General features: G+C 36.3%; 1 protein-coding gene across 1 annotated transcript in view; it reads right to left on the bottom strand.

Annotated features, from left to right (window-relative positions):
• Positions 1-23,579, bottom strand: part of DMD (dystrophin) — a 1,374,504-nt gene that overhangs the window by 176,996 nt on the left and 1,173,929 nt on the right. Inside the window, 1 exon segment of the mRNA XM_068422827.1 lies at positions 16,276-16,422. Within this exon segment, the coding sequence (XP_068278928.1) occupies positions 16,276-16,422 (147 nt within the window).

Raw genomic sequence — 23,579 nt, 5'->3', positions numbered from 1 at the left:
AACTGAAACACACAAAAGTGTACCAATATTTTGATGACAGGCATTTATTTTCTTCTGTCAGTCAAGTATGCAGAAGATAAAAATCAACCACATTTTCCCTAATATTCCATGCACAAAGTCCTCTTCTGGGAAAACTATGAATGGGAGTCGCATATCTAATTCTGAGGGTTCAGAACTGGAACCTGATCTTCTTAATGATCTGAACTCAAAACCTTAATCTGAAAATCTTAATTTAAGGAGGAAGATGATTCAAGATCTGGATATTATATTTATTTCCAACTTGCTGCTCAGGCCAGAGAAATAAGCAAATCATCTACACTTCTCTTTAAAATATAAAATCACATAAGTTACATGCATGTAGACTTCCATAGGGTTTAAACCTACCATCTGAAGTACAAGGTACAATTTCCATATCCTTTTATGTAGAGTAAGAAAAAGGAAACACAACAAACCTCCAGAGTCTGATAATAATACGATAAAATTTAAAAGGCCTACACACTCCCTTTTGAAGGTCCATCTTTCTTTGGAGGGAGAAAATTATTAACTTTTCTTTGTGTACAGAAAATGAATGCATTTCCCTTCTTGCATAGTAAAATCTGAAGAACGTACGCAAATAACAAGGGTGGTAAAACTCCATAGAAACTTGAAGATTGATCAACCCGCGATAATGTATCTTTCTGCAGGCACTTGAATCACCCTCTCTTACCTTGAGCTTGCAGTGAAACAGGACCCTGGCAAATTGCTATAATCTCCTTTAACCCTAATCACCATTTTAATCAAAAAAGGTGGGGTAGCGTGGAATTCATAGAGCAAGGTTAGCACTGCAACTGTCATTTTATTTGCTAAATACAAGAGTATGCAGCTAAAAGGTTGAAATGGTTCAAACTTTTATTATCTTCACAAGATTACATTCCAGCATTAATATTTGACAAGTAAAAGAAAAGAAAATTATGAGACTGCCTGCTTTGAAGTCTGCTTAGAGCACAGCTGTACCTTTCACTAACTGTGATCTTAAGAGATTCCTTGGGAAAAGAAAAAGTTGTGATTCATAAAGCTACCGTGACTAAAAGCCTACTTCACTTGCACCTTATATTGCACTTTTCCTCTCACTATCATTTTCTTCTCATTTTAGATTATAAATTTTCTGGTTGTGTTCTCTATTTGTTTGTTTAATGATTTTCTTCCTAGCTTTTTTTTTTAAATGTAGTGGTATGATTGTAGTTAGTATGACAGAAAAGGAGAAGCTTATATGAAGAGGAAGAAAGGAAGCTTCAAGGAGAAAAAGAGCTATGAGAGAAACTGAAAAGAGCATCAAGAAGATTGGAGGAAGGGGAAGATTAAAGGAAAAAGCAGCAGACAACTGTGATTTTCAGCAGAAGGGATTCAGCAGCTGTCATTAAGAACCTGCAGCTCTGCTTGAGACATATTGATCAGACTATTTCAATGTTTTCCCTACAACTTACAGATTTCTATGTTTACTTCAAATTGTAGCAATGTGACAGTCTACTCGGAAAACAATATTTATCTCAAACAGCTAACAAATATTTTTGTTTATAAAGAGGAAAAACTGTCCCATATTTTTCCCTCTTTTCCAGAAAGGGATGCTGAATTTTCAATGTTCTGCTCACTTTCTCACTGATAAGATACAACTGTCAAAGTATTTTTCATGCTAAAGGAAGTCAGAAAAAGCTGATTTATTTTTTCTTTTCTTTTTTTTTTTTTTTATTTTTAGAGAACCATTTATACATATAACACCTTAATATTGTAGACATTTCCAAGAATCAATATCCCTGTAGGGCTTTTGTAAAGATAAGAGAGAAGACAGTATCTGTGTATTTACAAAGTACCGGAGAGTTGTAACCAATCCTGCTAAAATGGTAAGTGAAGAACATCATTAGATTGTGGACACTGCAAGAAGATTTTTTTCTAGGATTTCTAAACCATTTTGCACACAATATTCTTGTACTTATATACAAAAGATACTTCTAAAAAGCAAACAGTTCTTTTGGTAAATAACATTACTAAGACAGTCCTTATCTTCCACCTGAGTGTGTCTCAGCCTTGGTTTTTAAGTTATCTCACAATTCCTAATCACACCGATCCTTTTAAATACATTGTACTCTAAAATATAACTGTTAGAGGACAAAAATGCTTGAGACAGGATGATTCATGTCTTCTACATACCTCTGTTCTTGTAACACCCTTTTTAGTGTTATCATTTCTTTTTACATATTAAAACCTGATGTATCAGTCTAAACTATAGAATTACATTAGATTTTGGGCAAAAAGAAGAAGGGCAAAAATGAGGAGAAAAGAGCACATTCATACTGTTATCTGCTTTCAAACACAAAGCAAAATCCTTCCAAAGGTTTCTCATTCCACAATGAGAAAAGAAAAAAATGTCCCTTATATCTTGTCTTCCTCTCTAGGTGCGTGAATGACATTTTTGTTCTGATGTGACTATTGTAAGGATCAAAATCCCTCAGCCTTAGGTTTTTTTTTATTTTTTATAATGTACTAAGCTCAACAAACCTTCATAGAAAATAGAATACTCTTAATTATGAATAAATTAACTAAATTAGTAACATGAGATGGATATTCAATTAAGGGACTGTTAATTGAAACTGGAAACACAGCTGTATACAGCTTAGAGATGAATCACACCAGTAATGATGCAGATGTTTATAAAATGTGATTATGTTTAGCAGGAACATACTATTGAAACTCCCCAGCCTGTTCTTACATTGTGTGACTGAAATGGTTTTTAAACCCATGAACACCAGGAATGAGGATCTCAGGGATGGCAAATTAGGCTCCCTGGATATGTGAATTAGTGTTGTCTGAATGTCAGCAATTTAATTCTCCAGCTTTCAAAGAATGTAGACATGGAGCCAAAACCAAACATCTGTTAGTTATTCGCTCATTCAGAAAAAAAAAAAAATAAAAATTTCTGGCAAGCTAGAGCCTGTCTGAATATGAGAAAGACAGTGAAATACAGTATCTCTAAGCAGTAGCACTGCTGTGTGAATATACTGATCATGTAAATAATATAGCCTGGGAGCTCATGAAATCTGCTTTGTGTATAACTGTGAATACATCTTTTCTGGACTACTCATCCAAAGAGCTAGAAGGATCAGTAACAAATGGTATTTTCTATCTAAAGGTTTAAGAATTGATTAACTTTCTAAAAACTGCAAATCAGGCTTTTTATTCTTTCAGCTTTTACATCTTTCCTAGGTTGTTCTTTGATAAACCATACAATAAAGGGCTTTTCTTCTAGCACAAAAAGGCACAGATGTTGCTCTCGGGTCATACAAGGATATCTGAGCTATGCAAGCTCAACAGGGATAACAGTACAGTTGTGTGGGATGTCAGAGCAGACGAAGCCAATGGCCCATGATGGCTGAAGTTCTAACATACCAGTCTAAAGCCGATTCTTACCTCTCGTTTTACAGAGGAGTGTTACCATTGAATACCATATAATAGTGTGTAAATGTTATGTCAGAGTTCGTGATTTGTCTCCTGGGATAGGTTCACACACTAGCGGAAACAGATTTTACAACATCCATGTTTTTCTTAAATATAACCATGCTTTCAATAAACATACTGAAAAATATAAGACAGTTTGTGTTCAAAGCCCTTTACACATACTGTAGTGCAGCTCACATCACAAATACACTATTAGTTGTGTTTCAGGGGCCTTGGCCTGTATAACAATAAATACTTATAAACACAAATTTACCTGAAATAGTTGGTTTTTCTGGCCCCCTTTTCTAGGGAATGGGACAGACCCTTAGACTATGTAAACTATCAAACCTACAGTAAAATTAAAAGGTTACTAGGTTTTACACCAAATCAACACAATTTCATTCTAATTTAACTAAGTTTCCTAACGTTCCTTTCTGATCCATAAATGGATACTTATCTACAAACATGTAAATTCATGCACAAGGTAGTTAAAATAATTTGCAAAATTATGTAGAGTGTCATTGGCGAAGCTAAAATAATCAGCATGACCTGGCACTGTTAAACATCACAAGCTTATCCCATCAGCTGTAGGAATTACTGAGCACAGCCTAATGATGTGGGGACACAGTGTTGAGAGAGAAAAGTGGTGATCATAAAATTGGATTTGTCTCCATCTTTCAGAAACTTTTCTTGTTGAGAGTTGACCTCCTATTCACTGGTGAAGAAAAAGGATTAGATCTTGACTTTTTAAAATAGGAAGCCTGCATGATTTCTGCAACAGACCATACTGGTCTGACAGTATTTCACATGTCATTCACAGCTGAATAAAGTTATGAAAGCTTTATGAGAAAAATGTAAACCCTTTCTCTTTAAAGTAAACCTAGTCAGATTCAGGGATATATTACAGCCAGCTACGACAACTGATGTGCAAACCAAATTCAGTTATCTTAGCGCTTTGGCTGGCAAAAGTACAAAGTCAATTCAGGATTTGAAATATGATGTTTTGAGATAATGAAGTGGAACAATGTTAGGATATACAAGAAACACAAAGCTATTTTATGGAAGATGCATTCTTCTATTTCTTCCGAATATCCAAAAAAATCACTGCACTGCTGAAACAGCTCTGTATTGTCAGCTATGTGTCAGATAAGTGGAAGAGAACTCATTGTTTTTACAGATGAAAAAAGAGTCGTAAATGAAGGTATTGGGGGAAAAGGACACAAAATGCTTGAGATCAATATAAGAAATCAGAGGGATGAAAGTAAAAACATCCAACACAATGAATATGCTACCTACAAACACAGATTTAGGCTTGTTCTTCTGGATTGATTAATGCTAATTAGTCACACCATTTATTTTGTTTTAAAAAAAATTAAGCTATGGCAGAGAAACAACTTTGAACACCTAAGAAAACGGAAGAGAAAGACTAATTGAGTCTCTAGCCTACACACTTGAGGCTTCCCAAACAAAATGGCATACCCTAAAGAATTCATTTTGGTCACATAGGATTTGAATGTTGCTATGATTCTCCAGGTACAAAAGGAATAACAAATTAATATGAATAAAAACTTAAATTGTAAGTTCTGGGTCAAGAATGATAACATATATTATGTTCTGCAACTAAGGGGTTCATTTTTAAAGGTTAATGCAGTATCAGTGTTTTATACAGTAACAGCAAGCACAAGAATTGAACGGCTTAGATGAGCCACAGGAAGCAATGAGCATCTTGAAATAACTCCTTTTGCCTGTGTTGTCCCAGGTGGATCCAAATTAGGAAGAATTTTATAAAAAACATTTGCACACACAACACATACCAGGAGCTGAGCCATTTTAATTATAAAGTGCCTTACTATACAGTTAACATAACATTAAGTGACTTGCAGACTGCCCAGAATTTTCTACAGAAGGACACAACTTTCAGCTTTACTCAAGGTGTGATGAAAACTACAATGGCAATGTTAGAGAGCACCTTTTGAAAATGGTATGAAAATGACACACATAATCATCGACAAAGGCTGGTTTTAAAATTGTGTCACAACTTAACGCTACTGTCAGTTTTAGTGTTTTAAACACTATTGTTAACAGTACTTTCTAGAATGGCAAAAATATCTTACTTAAAGCTTAAAAATATCTTAGCTTAAAGTCTTACTGAAGCAAGAAAGATTTAGAAAATATAGCACACAATACTGCATAGTCTAAAGACTGCAAAAGCTTTCTGTAACCTGAAAGTAGACAGCCTGACATAAAAATATCTGCAGTGATACAATATGTAATTGATATGTCAGAAAGACACAAAACGACTCCACAAAGAAAAAAAAATTGGCTAACATTAACTTTTTTACATTGGAAATTTGCATATTATTTCTCTGCCTTGGGTTTTTTATCACTTTAAATGAAGTTTCTTCTAAAAAAATGCACAGCATTTCAGAAAAAAGGATTAGCAAAAATGAGGCAAAAGAGCAATATTTTTTGCCAGTTTTACATTCTCTCCCTCTAAAAACATTTAACAATACTTTGGCACCGGGACTTGGAATCTAAGAGGTTTTATGCTGCTTCCAAGGATATTCATTAAGGTTTCATTGAGTTACAAGCCTTTGAGAATCACATTAGAGAGAGCCTTTACAGGACAGCTCTTAAATTCTGTGAACACTCTATCTGCAACAAACGTGTTCCACATTCAAAGCAAACTTTGTACATCTGCTTTAACCTCGCTTCAAACCAAGAGGGGATGAATGAACAGACGATCTGTGTCAGCAGAGTATATCCCCTCCAGGGTATGAGGCAGAACCAGAAATTGCTAAGACTCATCATCCTTCTGGTGTCAGCAGATAGCTGACAATGTATCCTACCCTACCTGACCCTACGCAATCCTGTCCTATTCTATTGCATTTTAAAATCTAACCCATGAATTATGAGCTCTGACAGTTGATAACATTTTGGCAAGGAAAAGGGCCTGTGATGTGGAAGTCAGGATTGGAGAATGACTTATAATTGCAAGGTTCATTTTTGTTTTGTCCTTGTTTGCTTTTACTATTCTGGCTGCTAACTTTGTGAGCTTCCCAGTTTTTCATGCTCACATGTTCTTACCTTAAAAAAACCCTGATTTTCATAATAAACAGCCTAAACATAGCTGATTGGAATCAGGTCACACACCTAAAAAGGTGTGGAAAAAACCAGGCCATATTCTCTTAATTTGGACAAGAAAAAAATGCAGCTATCTGTGCAATTTTAGCATCCAAGGTAAAACCTCCTAACTCCCATAGTCTACACGTCTTTGTGTAGGGAACTATAGGCCTGTCAGCCTGACCTCGGTGCCAGGCAAGGTGATGGAACAGATCATCCTGAGTGCCATTACATGGCACATGCAGGACAATCGGGGCATCGGGGCCAGCCAACATGGATTCATGAAAGGCAGGTCCTGCTTGACCAACCTGGTCTCCTTCTATGACAAAGTGACCCGCTTAGTAGATGAGGGCAGGGCTGTGGATGTAGTCTATCTAGACTTCAGTAAGGCATTCGACACTGTCTCCCACAGCATCCTCCTAGACAAACTGGCTGCCCGGGGCTTGGATGGGTGGACTCTTCAATGGGTTAAAAACTGGCTGGATGGCCGAGCCCAGAGAGTGATGGTGAATGGGGCAAAGTCCAACTGGCGGCCGGTCACTAGCGGTGTTCCCCAGGGCTCAGTTCTGGGGCCGGTGCTGTTCAATATCTTTATAGATGATCTAGACATAGGGATTGAGTGCACCCTCAGTAAATTTGCAGATGACACCAAGCTGGGTGGGAGTGTCGATCTGCTGGAGGGTAGGAAGGCCCTACAGAGGGATCTGGACAGGTTAGATAGATGGGCCAAGACCAACGGCATGAGGTTCAACAAGAACAAGTGCCGGGTCTTACACTTCGGCCACAACAACCCCATACAGCTCTACAGGCTGGGGGAAGAGTGGCTAGAAAGCGGCCCAGTGGAAAGAGACCTGGGGGTGCTGATCGACAGCCGGCTAAACATGAGGCAGCAGTGTGCCCAGGTGGCCAAGAAGGCCAATGGCATCCTGGCCTCTATTAGGAATAGTGTAGCCAGCCGGTCTAGGGAAGTGATCGTCCCTCTGTACTCGGCACTGGTGAGGCTGCATCTTGAGTACTGTGTTCAGTTCTGGGCCCCGCACTTCAAGAAAGAAAGGGCGACCAAGCTGGTGAAGGGTCTGGAGGGTCTGACCTACGAGGAACAGCTGAGGGAGCTGGGGTTGTTTAGCCTGGAGAAGAGGAGGCTCAGAGGTGACCTTATTGCAGTCTACACCTACCTGAAGGGAGGTTGTAGTGAAGTGGGAGTTGGCCTCTTCTCCCAGGCAACTAGCGATAGGACAAGAGGGCACAGCCTCAAGCTTCGCCAGGGGAGGTTCAGGTTGGACATCAGGAAGAATTTCTTTTCAGAAAGGGTTATTAGACATTGGAATGGGCTGCCCAGGGAGGTGGTGGAGTCACCATCTCTGGATGTGTTTAAGAAAAGACTGGACATGGCACTTAGTGCCATGGTCTAGTTGACAGGGTGGTGTCAGGGCAACGGTTGGACTTGATGATCCCTGAGGTGTCTTCCAACCTGGTTGATTCTGTGATTCTGTGATTCTGTAGGACTGAAACTCAGAGCTTTAATTCTCCAAATGTAGCTTCCACTTTCCCTGTCAAAGGGACTTTTACAGAAATAATTTCAATTAATGTTTTTGAGATGCTCAGGTATTATGGATCATGAACATTAAAGAATATGAATAATTCCATCTTCAGTATAGTTTCAGTGGTGGCTAGTTAATAAGTTAAAGAGCTATAAACTGAATGATTTAGCTAAAACTGCTTGACAATAAAGCAACAGAACTAGTGGATGTTGTATTCCAGTGAATACATTTCCAACAGTATCACAACCTCTGTTTTCCCCAGTATCCTAAATATAGTCTGGTGTGACTCATATAGATGCGCACTGCCAAACGTAATCTACAACTGCTGACAGGTGGAAGTAAATTGCGCAAGTCTTATTTTATAAGGAAACAAGACTGACATATATCAACTAATATGCCCATTCTCTTCCTATCATTTATCCATCAACCAGATAAATCAGAGATCTTACAGAATATATTGTACATGCAAAGATTGTACAAGAGTGCTAAATTCAAGTTGGATGTGTAACATATTTTCTTATATTTGATAAACTTTAAGTGCTTTTCTTTGTACTTATAAACAACGTAACTCAGCTTTTTATAATCCCATATACCCATACACATATATGAGAAAAAAAAATATACATCAAAAGAAACCTATATATGCATATTGAGAATATAAAGTAGGATAAATTGCTGTTCTTCTTCTTGGTTCTTCAAAACAAATAATAGAATCATAGAATCATAGAATTGTTTTGGTTGGAAAAGACCTTTAAGATCATCAAGTCCAACCGTTAACCTAGCACTGCCAAGTCCACCGCTAAACCATGTCCCTAAGCACCACATCTACACGTCCTTTCAATACCTTCAGGGATGGTGACTCCACCACTTCTGTGGGCAGCCTGTTCCAATGCTTGACAGCTCTTTCAGTGAAGAAGTTTTTCCTGATATCCAATCTAAACATCCCCTGGTACAAATTAAGTCCATTTACTTTCGTCCTATTGCTTGTTACTTGGGAGAAGAGACCAACATCTACCTCGCTACAACCTCCTTTCAGGTAGTTGTAGAGAGCAGTAAGGTCTCCCCTCAGCCTCCTTTTCTGCAGACTAAACAACCCCAGTTCCCTCAGCCACTTCTCATAAGACTTGTGTCCTAGACCCTTCACCAGCTTCACTGCCCTTCTTTGGACTCCAGCATCTCAATGTCTTTCAGGTAGTAAGGGGCCCAAAACTGAACACAGTATTTGAGATGCGGCCTCAGCAGTGCTGAGTACAGAGGGACTATCACTGCCCTTGTCCTGCTGGCCACACTATTTCTGATACAAGCCAGGGTGCTGTTGGCCTTCATGGCCACCTGGGCACACTGCTGGCTCATACTCAGCCAGCCATCAATCAACACCCCCAGGCCCTCTTCTGCCAGGCAGCTTTCCAGCCACTCTTCCCCAAGCCTGTAGCATTGCATGGGGTTGTTGTGACTCAAGTGAAATCTTCACAAAGGATAAAATTCCAAAGTAAAGGAAGTAAAAAAAGGATAACAAAACTCTAAAATGAGTGTATCTTCTATAATAAAAAATTACTAAAGCATTTACAGTTTCAACAAACTGAAATTCATCACACAGAACATCATAACTTTAACATGTTTTTATTAGTTTTCCTGCTGGCGTGGCTGTTGATGATAACCATGCCTGCTTATACTTACATACACACTTTCTTTCACTGACTGCTCTAAACACGCTACGAAGAACAATGAAGATGTCCTCATAATTTAGGAAGGAATCTTTCCATTTTTTGACACACACTTCATTAGAAGAATTGAATCCCAATCCAGTCAGCTGGTCTTCCTCCACTAGCTTACAGAAATAAATAAATAGGATCTCTAAAGAATGAACAACTGTAAAATGAATCTATATGCATATTTTTGCTGACAAACACTGAGCAAAACTGAGACTCAAGCTAAAAGAAATGAAGAAAAATACATGGGCATATGACTTCTGCAGCCAATTGGCATAGCCAATTAAATAAAAAAGAGATCCTTAAAGAGCTATGACGACTCTGGTTTTGGCAGAAGTTCCAGTTCTCATGGAATATACAAAACAACGTTTTAACTAAAGAGTCTGATGGGAAAACTCAACTTCCAAAAGGATCAAAGTCTCCCTCTGCTGGGAAGACAAAATCTGCAGCTACTAAAATAATTTCAAATTTCAAGGTTGAAAAGAACTATGATTTTAGTAATGCCTTAATTAGTGTAATTATAGATGAGCTAGAATTTTGACCTCATATATTTAGCAAAGTTGTCTCCTGTTTTTGTCAGCTACTTACAGACGACATAAGTCAAAATATAGTTTAAATAAGAGGAAAAGCAAACAAACAGAAACAAATTAATTATTAAAATTAGTGAAATGACACAATGGAAAGAGAAGCTGCTAAGGTAATAGAAAGTTAGTAATGCTCAAATATCAAAATCTAACTGCCTTTTATATGGCACATTTATATATATATGACATTCTCTGTCTCCTGCAGAGGAAGAAACATCTTGCTACTGTTGCATCATCTGCCAGTCTATCCACTTTTAACATATCCCCAGTTTACACTCACTGTTTAATTTGGAATAAGTAACTTTTCTTGTAATGTAAGATATACAAAAAGTTAAGGCAGATTTTCTGTTTAATTATATGACTAGAGCTTTTTTACTGTGCAGTAACATTTGGACAACTGAGCTGTAAAGAACCAGAAGGGGTTTTCCTTTTTCTTTAGGAAAGATGATATAAGAGGATATTCTTAATCACGTTCAAGCGTTAATTGGATGGTTTAGACCTAAAGCATACTTCCTGAAACCATTACCACGCTATGCATGTAGAAATAAAAAAAAAAGGACCTGAGAATCTGGTAAACTTGTTTCAGGTCTCTCTGTGAGAGACCTGAAAAAACATTTCTTTTACATATGTATTTTTGTTGTTATTTCACTTATTTTATGAGGATTTTTTTTCTTGGAGAAGAGATGGAGGACAGAAGGTGAAGTAAAATTGAAAAAAACCCCAAACCTGAAAGCTACTGTAATAGGTCAATGCTGATTTCAACTTACATTTTGATGCAACTTATTTGCCCTAGTGCCCATCCCCTATCAAAAGCGGGGTGTGAGCTGAGGACCACTGCCCAGAATGCCTGTGACTCAGCTTTTGGGAGATGCACTGGATCTGAACAAGTATTTGAAAACACCCATCACTAATATTTGGTGGGACATTTACATATGGAGGCCAGCAAGACTCTGATGCATAATCAAAATTTCACATTGATTTCAGGAAAGAAGGGATTTCCTTTTTGACTTTTATATTCTCCATGTTAGTTCCTCTGCAAACATAGATGTTAAGATTCATTCCTATTTGTCACCATGGATTGAAAGAACCAGCTAATATTTGTGAAGCACCCCTAAGATGCTGTTTTTTTGAAATAATTATTGCAGTGATACTTATTAAAATAGTGTGTATTATGCAGCTCAGTAAAGAGCCTGTCCTCAGCAGAATACAAATAAAACTATGATATAACTTTAGATAACTGCCTGCAATGGTATTAAAAACCTGCTGTTTCTTCAGCAGCTCCTGCAAGCAGAGAGCTGTTTGAGGAAACAGAATAGTAGTTGCGGCTGGACCCTTTAACAAGAGGAAGAATGCTTTTGCGCCACATCAATCTTCAGATCCCCATGCTGGAGAATCTTTGCTGCTGGTGCAAGATGAGCTGAAGAGTTAGGAACGATACAGCAATTAGGGCTAATGTTTCTTTACAGTCACAGTTTATATATAGAAATCATAGAATCATTTAGGTTGGAAAAGACGTTTAAGATCAAGTCCAACCATAAATGTATCTCTCTCTCCCTCTCTGCAGAATGTGGGCTGTTTTAGCTCTCAAGTCCAACCATAAATGTATCTCTCTCTCCCTCTCTGCAGAGTGTGGGCTGTTTTAGCTCTAGCCATTTTATGTGCTTCCTGCAGCTTGCCTAGTTTTACAAACTAGGAAGGCTGGGCTCACTATTATGGACAGATGACCACAGTTCATTACAACTTGCTAAACTAAAAGCACTGGAATATAAATACCATGACAAAATGTCTTAAAAGATACATTTTTTTTTGGCTGAAAGACAGTTTTTATTATATTTTTCAGCTTGTTCAAGGTACTATTCTAAAAAAGAGTAGATACAACTTGATTTAAACCAAAAAAATTTTTCTTGATAATTGAAGTCTATGTTCCCCATGGGATTATTATAAATTATTTTACATGCCAGAGTCTTTGCCTTTTGACCAGCGTTACAGCAACCAGATCTCTGACCAAAGTGAGGTGCATATAACTCCCACCAATCTGGTCTCCCTGGCTCCTCAAATGTTGACTGGAAGTAAGCAAGAGTTTGCAAGACACATTTTCCCCCAGAATGATCTCACTATATATACTGCTTGAACCACACAGGATCTGAAAGTGAGAGCTCCTTGTGAAATTCATAACAAATAGCTTCCTGGAGAGATTTAATCTTCTTTCATGTTTAAGAGAAATGGAAAAATAAACAGCATATTTTCCTCAAAACTACTCTTTTAAAGGTATGAGGCTAATTATTTGCACATTGCTTAAACTCCACAAATGATGATATGGTTTTCAGTGACTGAGCTGAATGAATTGGCTTTCATTAATGAAATACACCTTCACACAACACTTCAAAACCAGGACTGATTGAGTCTGTAATTGGTTGAGTGCTTTTGATACATTTTTCTTCCAGTAACACTCCAGTGTATATTGACCAAACTTGAACACAATAAAGGTAAATTAATGGCAAACATGCATTATTGCAGAAATATAAATGAAGTTCTGGGAGGATTCTGCAGCAAGGTTTGATACTATTAACTAATAGTACTAATCTCACTGTACAACCACAGTGCAATACTGCAAATGACTGAATATGATCAGCCTTATTCTTATGTTTGTAAACAAGACATCATTTCATCCTCTACACAATGCTTTGTAATTTTCTTATAACACTAGAATTCACTGTTTTTTCAGATCTGATAAACCTTATGTCCTTGTGTACTTTTCCCACATATAACCAAGAATGGGTATCTTTCTGGCAAGCAATAGCACAGAAGCCTCTGTTTTATGATTCTCCTGCAGTGATATTTTCTAGGAAATGGGATACATGGGTAAGAAATATTCTCCCCATTAGGAATAAGAAAAGGAGAGAGAGAGATCTAACCTTTGAGGGGAAAAAATTACAAGTAAACTAAGAAGCATTATAGCTGGAGAAAAAAAAGAACAAAAAAAGGTCATAGAAATAAGGGAAGTAAGATGAGGAAAGGCAAAAAAGTGTAGGAACACAGAATGAAATACTTTTTGAAAAAAGGAATGAATAGAAGTCAAAGAGAAAATATGGGTAATATAAAAGACATGAAAATACATGGAAGTTTGAAATCAATAGAAAAATGATGAAAGAACTAAAGTATTAAGGAGATATTTTACATGACATTAGTATAAGAAAGTCAATTAGTCAAAAAAAAAAAGCAGAATGCAAAAAATTCCTAGCAGTCAAATTGAAAACCAGAAACAAGCAATATGAACCTATCTTGGAAGTAGAATGGTTTTGCTTGACACAAAAATTATTTGTATTTTCGTGTGCCCAAAGTTGCAGTCTTCTATAAATAGTATCACACCTAACTGGAGTGCTGGTCATATGTAAGTATAAGTCTAACCCTAACACAGAGCAACATGTAATACTCTAAAAAGTGCCACTCAGGTGTGAGTGTCAGTGTCAGTGTCCAGCAGACTTTATATGTAGAACAGTTGGACTAGATGATTGTTGTACGACCCTTCCAACTGAATATTCTATTCTATTCTATGCTATTGTAACAAAAATGAGCTCTACCTCTAAATATGTCTCAAACTCTGCTCCCTTTTAAGTAGAAAAATTATATTATAGGAAGAGATGTGCTCTTCTTCTTCCCAGAGGTCACATCTTGGCCTTTTGTACATGATAATCCTTCAAAGTTACTCATGTCTTTTCCCCTCAGGATGTGTTTAAAAATCTACTGGAGTGTTTCACCTTGCTCTCCATATCTTCCAGATGACATTTAGGTAAATATGAAAAAAAGACAGTAAACCATAATATTCCAATTAACTATCTGTTCTATCAGGTCTAACATCTCACTCTGACAAACTGTCTCCAAGTATCTATCTTCATAGAAGATGAAGCACTTTGTTTTCACAATACTCTGGATTTGATAAATTGAGACAATAATTTATAATGAAAAGTCAATTTTTCACAGTGCTTCTTGTGCTCTATGGAAAAAGAGCATATTATCTTTGAAATGTGTGTGAACATGTGATTTGCCCTATATATTTTTAAATGGTCTACAATGTCAAGTTGTCCCTCTGTCTAATGCTTTCATGAATAATAACAACAAAACACTTATCTCTGGCTTTCTCTCAGGTTTTTTTTTTCACTTTTTCATATCCTAATGCTTTCACTCTGAAAAATCTTCCTTTTTTCCCTTATTTCCTGCTGAAGTAATGAAGCATATTTCAGCAAACCACTGGAACTTAGTTAACTATTTTATTAGTGAAATAAGGTATTTTTTCAATGAATCATAACAAATTTGTTAACTCAATCAGATGTTGTTTTTTAAAAAAAATAAACAGATGTGATTTCTCCCATATGTGGGATAAACATTTTGGGAACAATCATTTTGTCTTCCAGATTTCTGTTGATCTGCTTTAATAATATTACCTGAACTCTACCCTGAAGATCCGGGAAAAAGTGGATACTAATGACCAAAGATCTTGGACTAATGATCTTTTACTTAAACTAGCACTCTCCCTGCAAACTGATTAGGAAAATGAAAAAAAAAATCCTGTTAATGTTTGCATGAACTGGTGATAAACTGGAGATGTCACAGAGCTGTGAGATTTCTTTGGGAGAAGCAGTAAAGAAGCAATAGCTTCTTACTGACTATTAGAATTGATAGCACCATGATCTTTCATCTCTATGTAGGACAGAGGGAATTGGTGTCATTTTTATCCATTGCTAATGTGTTTTTTTTACAATGAAGGCAAAACTATTAACCTCCATACTTCTACATTTTTACAACATATTAAGGTAAATACAATGACACAATTTCAAAATGTGAAGCAGTGCTGCAGCAAAAAATAAAATAGTGAGTAAAATCCAGCACTTAATAAAGTTAAATTAATTGCATTTACCTTCATTAAATAACAACATTGCTCCCCTGCTGTGGGACCTGCATCACCATATACCAGTGCATGCATGCTTACATATGCTCTCTCATGCACACTGTTCCTAAAAATCTAAGTTAAGATACACTGCATTTTGGAAAAACTATACATATTTGAAGTCTTGATCAGAAGTTAATACAAAATAATCTAAAATGTAAGCGATATATATGTAAACAAAAAAATCCAAAGAATTTGTAAATTTTTCAGTATTTATAACATATAGTTGATATTCACCTTAATTTCATAATATATCTTAATATTTTTTCTGAATTAGAGCTCAATTTATAAAATCCCTTTCTGAACAGCATTACTTGCAGTATCAAGTCCTGTTAATTACCTGAATGCATGTAATGCCTTGTAATTTTATAATTGATTCTACAGACGTGACTTTAAATGTTCCACTGCACAGAACCATTAATCTGCCTATGAAGAATTTATTTAAAACTTCTGCTCCTGTAAAATTGTTTAAACAATAGTAAATGGAATGAAGCAGAAGTAAACTGTTTTATGTGAATCTTCCATATACACCATAAAAATATCTGTAAAATATGGATGAGCCAGTTAAAAGAAATGATTGCATGACATATTTGGCAGAAAGAATTGTTAAATATTAATATTAAAAGGTAAATAAACTATTAAGTATTTTAACTGTATGAGAACTTTAACCATATGAAAAACTGGGTTACCCAATTTCTACTTGTTAAAGATGCTTCGGAAGCATATGAAAATACAGTGTCAGCTTTAACTCCTGTTTTCTCATACAGACACCATTACTGAAAGTCTGCTTCCTCTTTCATTCCTTAGTACTCTTTGGTGCTCTTCCACAGGGTAAAAACAAGCACACAGAAATAAAAAATATTTACTTAAAGGCAGCAAAAAGAAAACAGTCATAGGAAATGTACCTGTAGCATCTTCCACCTTGTGTTCAGGTCTTCCACACAGCTGAGATTGTACTGGGAGAGCTGAATATTAGAGGGAGCGAACCGATGAGCGAGCTCATTGACTTGATGCACCTTTTCTTTAAGGGGTACAATTTCTGCTCGATAAACCTGTGTGAATTAAATATAAACAAACATAAGCACTAACTTCAAAAACTATTGGCTCTGCTACCAGCTGATTAGTAATGTAAAGGTATTCCATGTCAATCTGAAAGGAAGGAGCGTACTGGTCAGGATACAGTTAACAGTCTTTTTATATAACTTGATATGGACTTCAGGTCTCAAGGGTAAGGCCCAGCATTTCAGACGGTGAACCTTCGTAGCAATTTTGGGCCAGTTAAGCCAAATCTCCACCCAGCACACCCACTGTGATGTGCACTGCAAAACATGCTTCTCTCCCGCTCCATCTTTTATGTGTGTGTAGCATGTGTTCCTCGGTGGACAGGAGTGATAAGTGCTGTTTAACACATGAAAATCAAGGAAGACTGCTGTTCCCAAATACAACAAATGAAAAAAGAGAAGCAATGATGAAACTATTACAGACCTCGCTAAGGGTACGATCTTACTCTGGGTATCTCATGTGTTACAAATAAAAGGTTAGTAATGGGAAGTATAAAAAACAAAATCTTTTTGCTATGAATCCCAAACTAGCCTCCATGACTCACATTTCAGAGAAAATAATGTCTCTTATAAGATAACCTTTAAAACTACACATAAAGCAGTCTAGCCAATAATATCGGTAATGTAAGAGAAAATCAGAAGCTGATAGTTACAAGTTTCTTGATTTTAAAAGCAATAACTTACTGATGATGCTTCCATGATGCATCTGAGTAAATTGAGATAAATTCAGGGCACCATGACTCTATCAAAGAGAGGACTCTCTATGCAGATTTTCCACTGTTCCGTATCTGTCTTTTCTAAGGAGAACTTTATGAATCTTTAACATCACAAAATACGTCTAAATGTAACAATGAGCCATTTCTAAGGGACAAATTCTGTCATTTTCAGGAGCACATTTTATTGCCATGTGATGTCTGCACACAAAGGCAGAATAACTTACTTGCTGTATTAGTCTTGCTTTCTAGTTCTCTTCTCTCAGCATTTTTAACACAAACAACATGTGGTCTGCATCTCATTTTAGATCATCAAATAACCTGAAATTATTGCCTATTTCATCAACATGCAATGGAAAAAAGATCAAAAAAAATCCCATCTCGTGTCTCAGTGAACCTTAAGAGTAAATAGTATGAAGACATACATAGACATTAGAATGCCATGAACTGCACTAAAGGTAAACATAATTGAAAAATTCTTCCTCAAATGTCTTTCAAAATTAGACTTGGCTTCTACTAATTATGTTAAATTACCATACAACATAAGGAGCTACAGTGACTTAAGTGGCACTCATGTACGGGAACGATTGTAACAATGAATCTGTAAAATACACAATCAGAAGTGATGTGCATCTTGTAAAGTAAGGCACAGAGAATGATGTAAGTGCCACAATGTGAGAGAAAAGGCATACTTGAAGTACATGACATAACATTTGACTTCTCCATTTTGCTGGTTTTATACCACTGGAACACAACTGACATTACTGGAGAGAATACTGATTTAAAACGTAGTGTAGAACAAGGTCTGCAATACAAAGAAACGGAAAAGAGCTTGTATGTTTGGTTTTATCCCACAGAGTTATACATGCACTTACCCTGATCATTTTAGTCAGTAATTGACTTCAGAGAACAAACAACATGCTTTAAAAGTAGACATTTGTTCTTGTAAGGTAAATGTCTCAAAGGCTGAAGAGATATATACCATTGTGTGACCACTTCACTTGCAAATAGTTATTTTACTGCTTTTTCCTGTGATCTGTTAGTTTCAGTGGCCCAAGGTCCTCAGTTGTGACTCTGTGGCTTATAGTTGGGATGGTCAGCTTGGTTCATCCGGTGTTGCTTGGTTTCCAAGATGAGAGAACACCCCTCAGCTAGTGTTACCAATGCCCATGTTGACATGAATAGGAATATAAATGTGTATATATTTATACACATTATTATATATAATTTATAATAAAAATAATATAAACAGCAAAAATATATAATAAATATATCTATATAAAATAAGAAACACTGATAGAATAAATACAGATCAATGTATGCAAAGATGAGATCCCACACTACAATGCACTTTAATGCAGTGCCTGCATTAAATCAAGTTAATTTTCTATTAATTTGTATGGCAATAGGGTCAGGCTTTGACTGAAAACTTCTTTGCTTAGGCAAAGCACACAGGCCTAAGCTTATAAACCACTTGTTTTTAAACATATACCTAAGCATCTGTCTGATTTCAGACCAATTATTTGCATCTTCAATGTTGACTTGTAAGTACCGGTCTCACTTGAAGATTGACATAAATGATTAGGTAAATCACACAATACCTAGATTAAGGTGAAACAGAAGATCCTTCAAAATTAGTCAACATGTTTTTGACTGTAAGTTATTTTACAGAGCTGAAAGGCTAAGGCACAGAAGCAAGTCACAAGAAATGAAATCAAATCATAGAAATACATATGGAAGTAAAAAATAAAACTTACCTTCCACTCCCTCTTCAATCAATGTCTTTACTAATTGCTTTTTCTGCTGCAAGGATACTGATTTTTGGAGCATTATGTTAATTTTCCAAAATACAAAATACAACACCTTTTTCACCATCTTTAAATTTGATATTCTGTATTCTATTATTACTAAGCCTGAATTTTTACCAGCATTTTTATTAGTTAGACAAATCAAAACATAAGAAACAACAAAAAAAGAATGCTAGTCAATGCACAGCTATCTACTTAATGCCAGCAAGCTGACAATTAAAAACTGTAGGAAGAAAAGAAAAAATCATCCATAGAAAGATTTGGCATATGACATTGCAAGATTAAAAAGTCAGTGACTATAAGGCTGTGTTAAGCAACAGGGTATGACAGACAACCAGTCCAGCAGTCAACATACATGAGTCTAGAGCTAGGTTTTTGTTTTAGAGTAAATGAAATTCAATGTGAATTCTTTTTTTTTAACAAGTGTTCAAACAAGTTTAATAAATAGCGATAATTTCTATATCTTCTAGAGTACTTGTCATCTGTAGAAGGAGAAATTTAGAATTTCTACTGGATTGTGATTTTCATCAGTATGACTGAAATGTTTTACAGAAAAATTTATATTTTTAATAATCAGTTTGTACACCAGTGATACATTTTTCTATTTTTTTTCTTCTGCACAAAAAATATTATACATATCACAGGTTTATATGAGAAAAATTTAGAGAACTATATTGTTTGTAGTTTAAAAACAAATGTGCACAGTGAGTAGTGTACCACTACCACAAGGAGACCTATTTGAACCTATTACATTGCTCAGGATGTAAATGACTTCTCAGTGTGAACAGCAATAGGAGAAACAGCTCCAAATTATCTTCATTATAACTGTCCTTATGCAAGAAAGAATGTCAATGGTATGTGATACTGTAGGTGGTAGATTGAATTTTAAATGATCTGTACAGTCCTGTTAGAAAATATTTTAAAATGCCTTGGAAAATTAGCAAGAACTCTAGAAGACACAGACACCCTAATCAGCCAAATATTAAAAGTTTAGTACGTACAGTGGCCATAATCAGTCAGCTGAAAAGCTCATCTCACCCAGTCCCTTGTCTGATAGTAGCCAATACAAATACTTAGGGAAGAAGGTGAGGGAAAGCATCAGTTTCCCTGCTCCTTGCTGTACTCTTCCAGCTCAGCAATTTGGGTCTCAGAGATTCTGGAGCCAGAAGCTGTATTTCTATGTCAATCAGATCTTGATGTATTCGTCTTCCATGAAATTATCTACTTGTTTTTTGAACTAACATAGGCTTTTACCATCCAAAGTACCCCATGGTAAGCTCAATCTTTAGTTTGAAGAACCACCTCTTTTTTGCTGTCTTTGAATCTATTGCTTGAGACCCACTTGAGACTGTCCCTAATTCTTAGCTCACAAGAGACAGTGATCAACCATTCCTAATTGTCTTTTTTTTTGTGCCATTGCAGATTCTACAAACCTTCCATCATATTTTTTCCTTTTTTCCATGTTTAAGATACAAAGACTGAGATATATTTGATACAATATGGACAACTATAAGGTATTTACATCTGAGCAAGTCACCATATGGTCCCTTTATATTCAATAGCTAATAAAAACCAGGATTTGAACATAACTTAAGGTTTTACTATAGGATGGCATGAATCACATTCTGATTGCAACAACTGAACTGAGCAGATTTTCATTGACTATATTGGGAGCCTAGGCAACTAGCTCACATGCAGACAGCTACCTGGCAGATGTGAAATTACACAAGATGAACCTCACTCCTACTCCATTTATTCTGTCCTTGTATAGGAGCTTTCCATACCTTTTGTCTAATCTGCTATAACCCTTCTTAGATTGGGGATCCAAAACACTGCCTACAATATACATGATATGGGTACAACAGGGACTTTCATCATGTCATCATGATATTTTCTCCCTTTTTCAGTAATTCCTAGCACTTAATTTGGCTTTCTGAACAGTCCTGAGTATTGATGTGATATTTTCAGAGGATTGTCTGTTATGATTCCAAGATGTCTTCCATGAGTGCTAAAGGAATGATTAAAAGGGCTAAAGGAGAAGTCATTATTGTGCACATAAAGTTGGGATAGATTTTTCCACATGCTTTACTTGAGATTTATCAGCACTCAATTTCGTCTGCCATCACGTTGTTGCCAATCAGTACTGTGAGGTTTTCCGATAGCTGTTTGCAATCTGTCCTCATCTTAAGTACTTTCAATAGGTTTGTACCATCAACAAGATGTGCCACTGCATTATTGATTTTCCTTTCAAGCTCATTTATGTACATGCTGGACAGAGTAGAACTTCTGGAGCACAAACAAGCATCACCCTCATTGGGAAAACTGACTTCTGCCTTCTGTTTTCTATCTTTTAGGGGAAATAACCAGATAATTGGTTGTTTATCCACATGAAGACCTTCTCTGTTATCCCAAAGGAACTTAGTTTCTTTGCTGAAAGACCTTAAAATCCTTGTGGAACGCCAAATGGTCTGTACCTCCTTATAGATATGCTCATGTTTTCTTCAAGGCACTCTAGATGTAAGGCACGCCTACTTTTACAAAAGCTATGTTGTTGTCTCTTCTACAGTATGTTCTTCCCCAGATTTCCTGATCTATAGGTCCACAGGCCTGACTAGATGCACTATTTAAAAAACTATCACCACATTTGCGCCCTTCTGTTCCTCATAAAAAACTAATTTTAAACAAGAAAATACTGTTAATAGTTACAGCTATTTTATACTTTCATTACAATGCTTAACAGGGTATTCATCTGGTTCTGGTGATTTGGCACTCTTAATCATGACAATTTGTTCTATGTACCTTTGCTTCAAATAGCTTGCTTTATAATTTTCTTTAGCCACTCCACCTTTCAAGGTCTTGTAAGAGTCCATTTTGATGGTATGGATTTCAGTTTCCAGTGTAGTGTCTTCATGCTGTTGTCACATACTTTGCCCATTTGGTTATTTTTCAGCAGGCTTCCTCATTTGTGTGCAGCTTTCTTTCTGAAAACTGAACATCACTGTGGTGGATTTTTTGGATTATTTTTTGTCCCTGCAGATATGCTGACCTTTAGTTCATAATGATCCCTATTATGATAGTAATATTTTGAACTCACACTGCTCAGTACTAAGCCAAATCTTTTCCTTACTGGTCACGCTCTTGGTGTTTCCTAACATTATGTATTTTCTATTTAGGGCTGGAACTTTAAATCCAAAAGGATTTTAGGCTAGTGTCTGTAATTGCAGACTGGTTTCTTAGATGTTTTAGAATATGCATGCTAAGATATCTCAAATTATTTGCAGGTTCTTTTCTGCATATTTTCCATTAAATTTGCTTGTGCTTTGGGTATCCTGTTTCAAGGTAGTAAAAGCCACCACGTAGCCCTCAGCTCTTTCCAGAATTACAACTCTATTAATTAAAATTTGATGATTTGTTTAAATATGACTACGTTTTTTTAAGATATCCTTCCTTCCACATTTCACGTGCTATACTGGTGGTTTTTTTCCTTCCTTTCTTTTATTTAGTGACCCCTAACACAGAAAAGCACTGACTTCCTCTTTGGAAGGCTGCCTAACGTTCAGAAGATAGATAAAAAAAGTCTAGGTCTTTATATTTAAAGATTCACCAAAGGGAGACGGCTTTTGTCAATGCCATGAAAAGGTGGGGTTTTTCTAGGATCCATAAATCAGTTCCATGAAATCTAAAAGAAAATTCATGAATCATTTGAGTGGAAGAGCAAATAAAAAGTAAACGAGCTTATTTCAATAACAGAGATATTATATACTTTGCTAATTTCAGGGAGTCTCCATCATAAAATTCATAACTGAAAATTCAGGAACATTGACTCTACAATACACATTTTCCATTTCTTAACCCCTCTCTCCCTCAACCACAGGTGCAACAGCTCACTAACAAGTCAAAAACAGAATTCAGGAATCCAGCCAAAACTAAATGGAGTCTCCTTCTCTGGAGATATTAAAAACCTGCCTAGATGTGACCCTGTGTAACGTGCTCTAGGTGAACCTGCCTTAGCAGGGGGTTGGACTAGATGATCTCCAGAGGTCCCTTCCAACCCTAACCATTCTGTGATTCTGTGATTCTGTAAATCAAGTGCCTGTAACTTCTGGCTCACTGGAGTTAATGGAACAGTGTGACTAAATCCCACTGTGCCACTTGGAAAATATACCGTGGAGAGGAAGTGTATTTTCAGAACAGTACTTGTTCTTTATGCACTGAGAAAAATTAAAATACAGGCTGGATTTTATTTATTGTTTGCTACTGTAAAATGTCAGTGGGTCATTAAAATAGCTTTTTTACTCTTACTGTGTTTATTTCCTACTGATCCCAACACCTATCTTGTATGTTTAGATGTACTCCAGAACAACCTCAGTGCCTTGTCAGAACAAATAGCAATTATGCAGCTGTATCGAGAGCAAGAAATCAACGTTGCTTAGCATTCACCACACTGATAAAAGAAAAATAACAGCATGCACTTACAAAGTCATATATTCTTAGATACACCTCAGTAGTACTGAGACTGAATTTAGCTGTATTTGTCTTAAAAATTGTATTAAATAAACAGATACCATCTAATAATCACTAATTTGAAATTGTTACACAATTGTTCAATCCCAAAGTTAAAACAAGT

The sequence above is a fragment of the Nyctibius grandis genome, chromosome 2, assembly GCF_013368605.1.
Source record: "Nyctibius grandis isolate bNycGra1 chromosome 2, bNycGra1.pri, whole genome shotgun sequence".
Classification (NCBI taxonomy): domain Eukaryota; kingdom Metazoa; phylum Chordata; class Aves; order Nyctibiiformes; family Nyctibiidae; genus Nyctibius; species Nyctibius grandis.
This window is presented reverse-complemented; position numbering and strand designations above follow the sequence as displayed.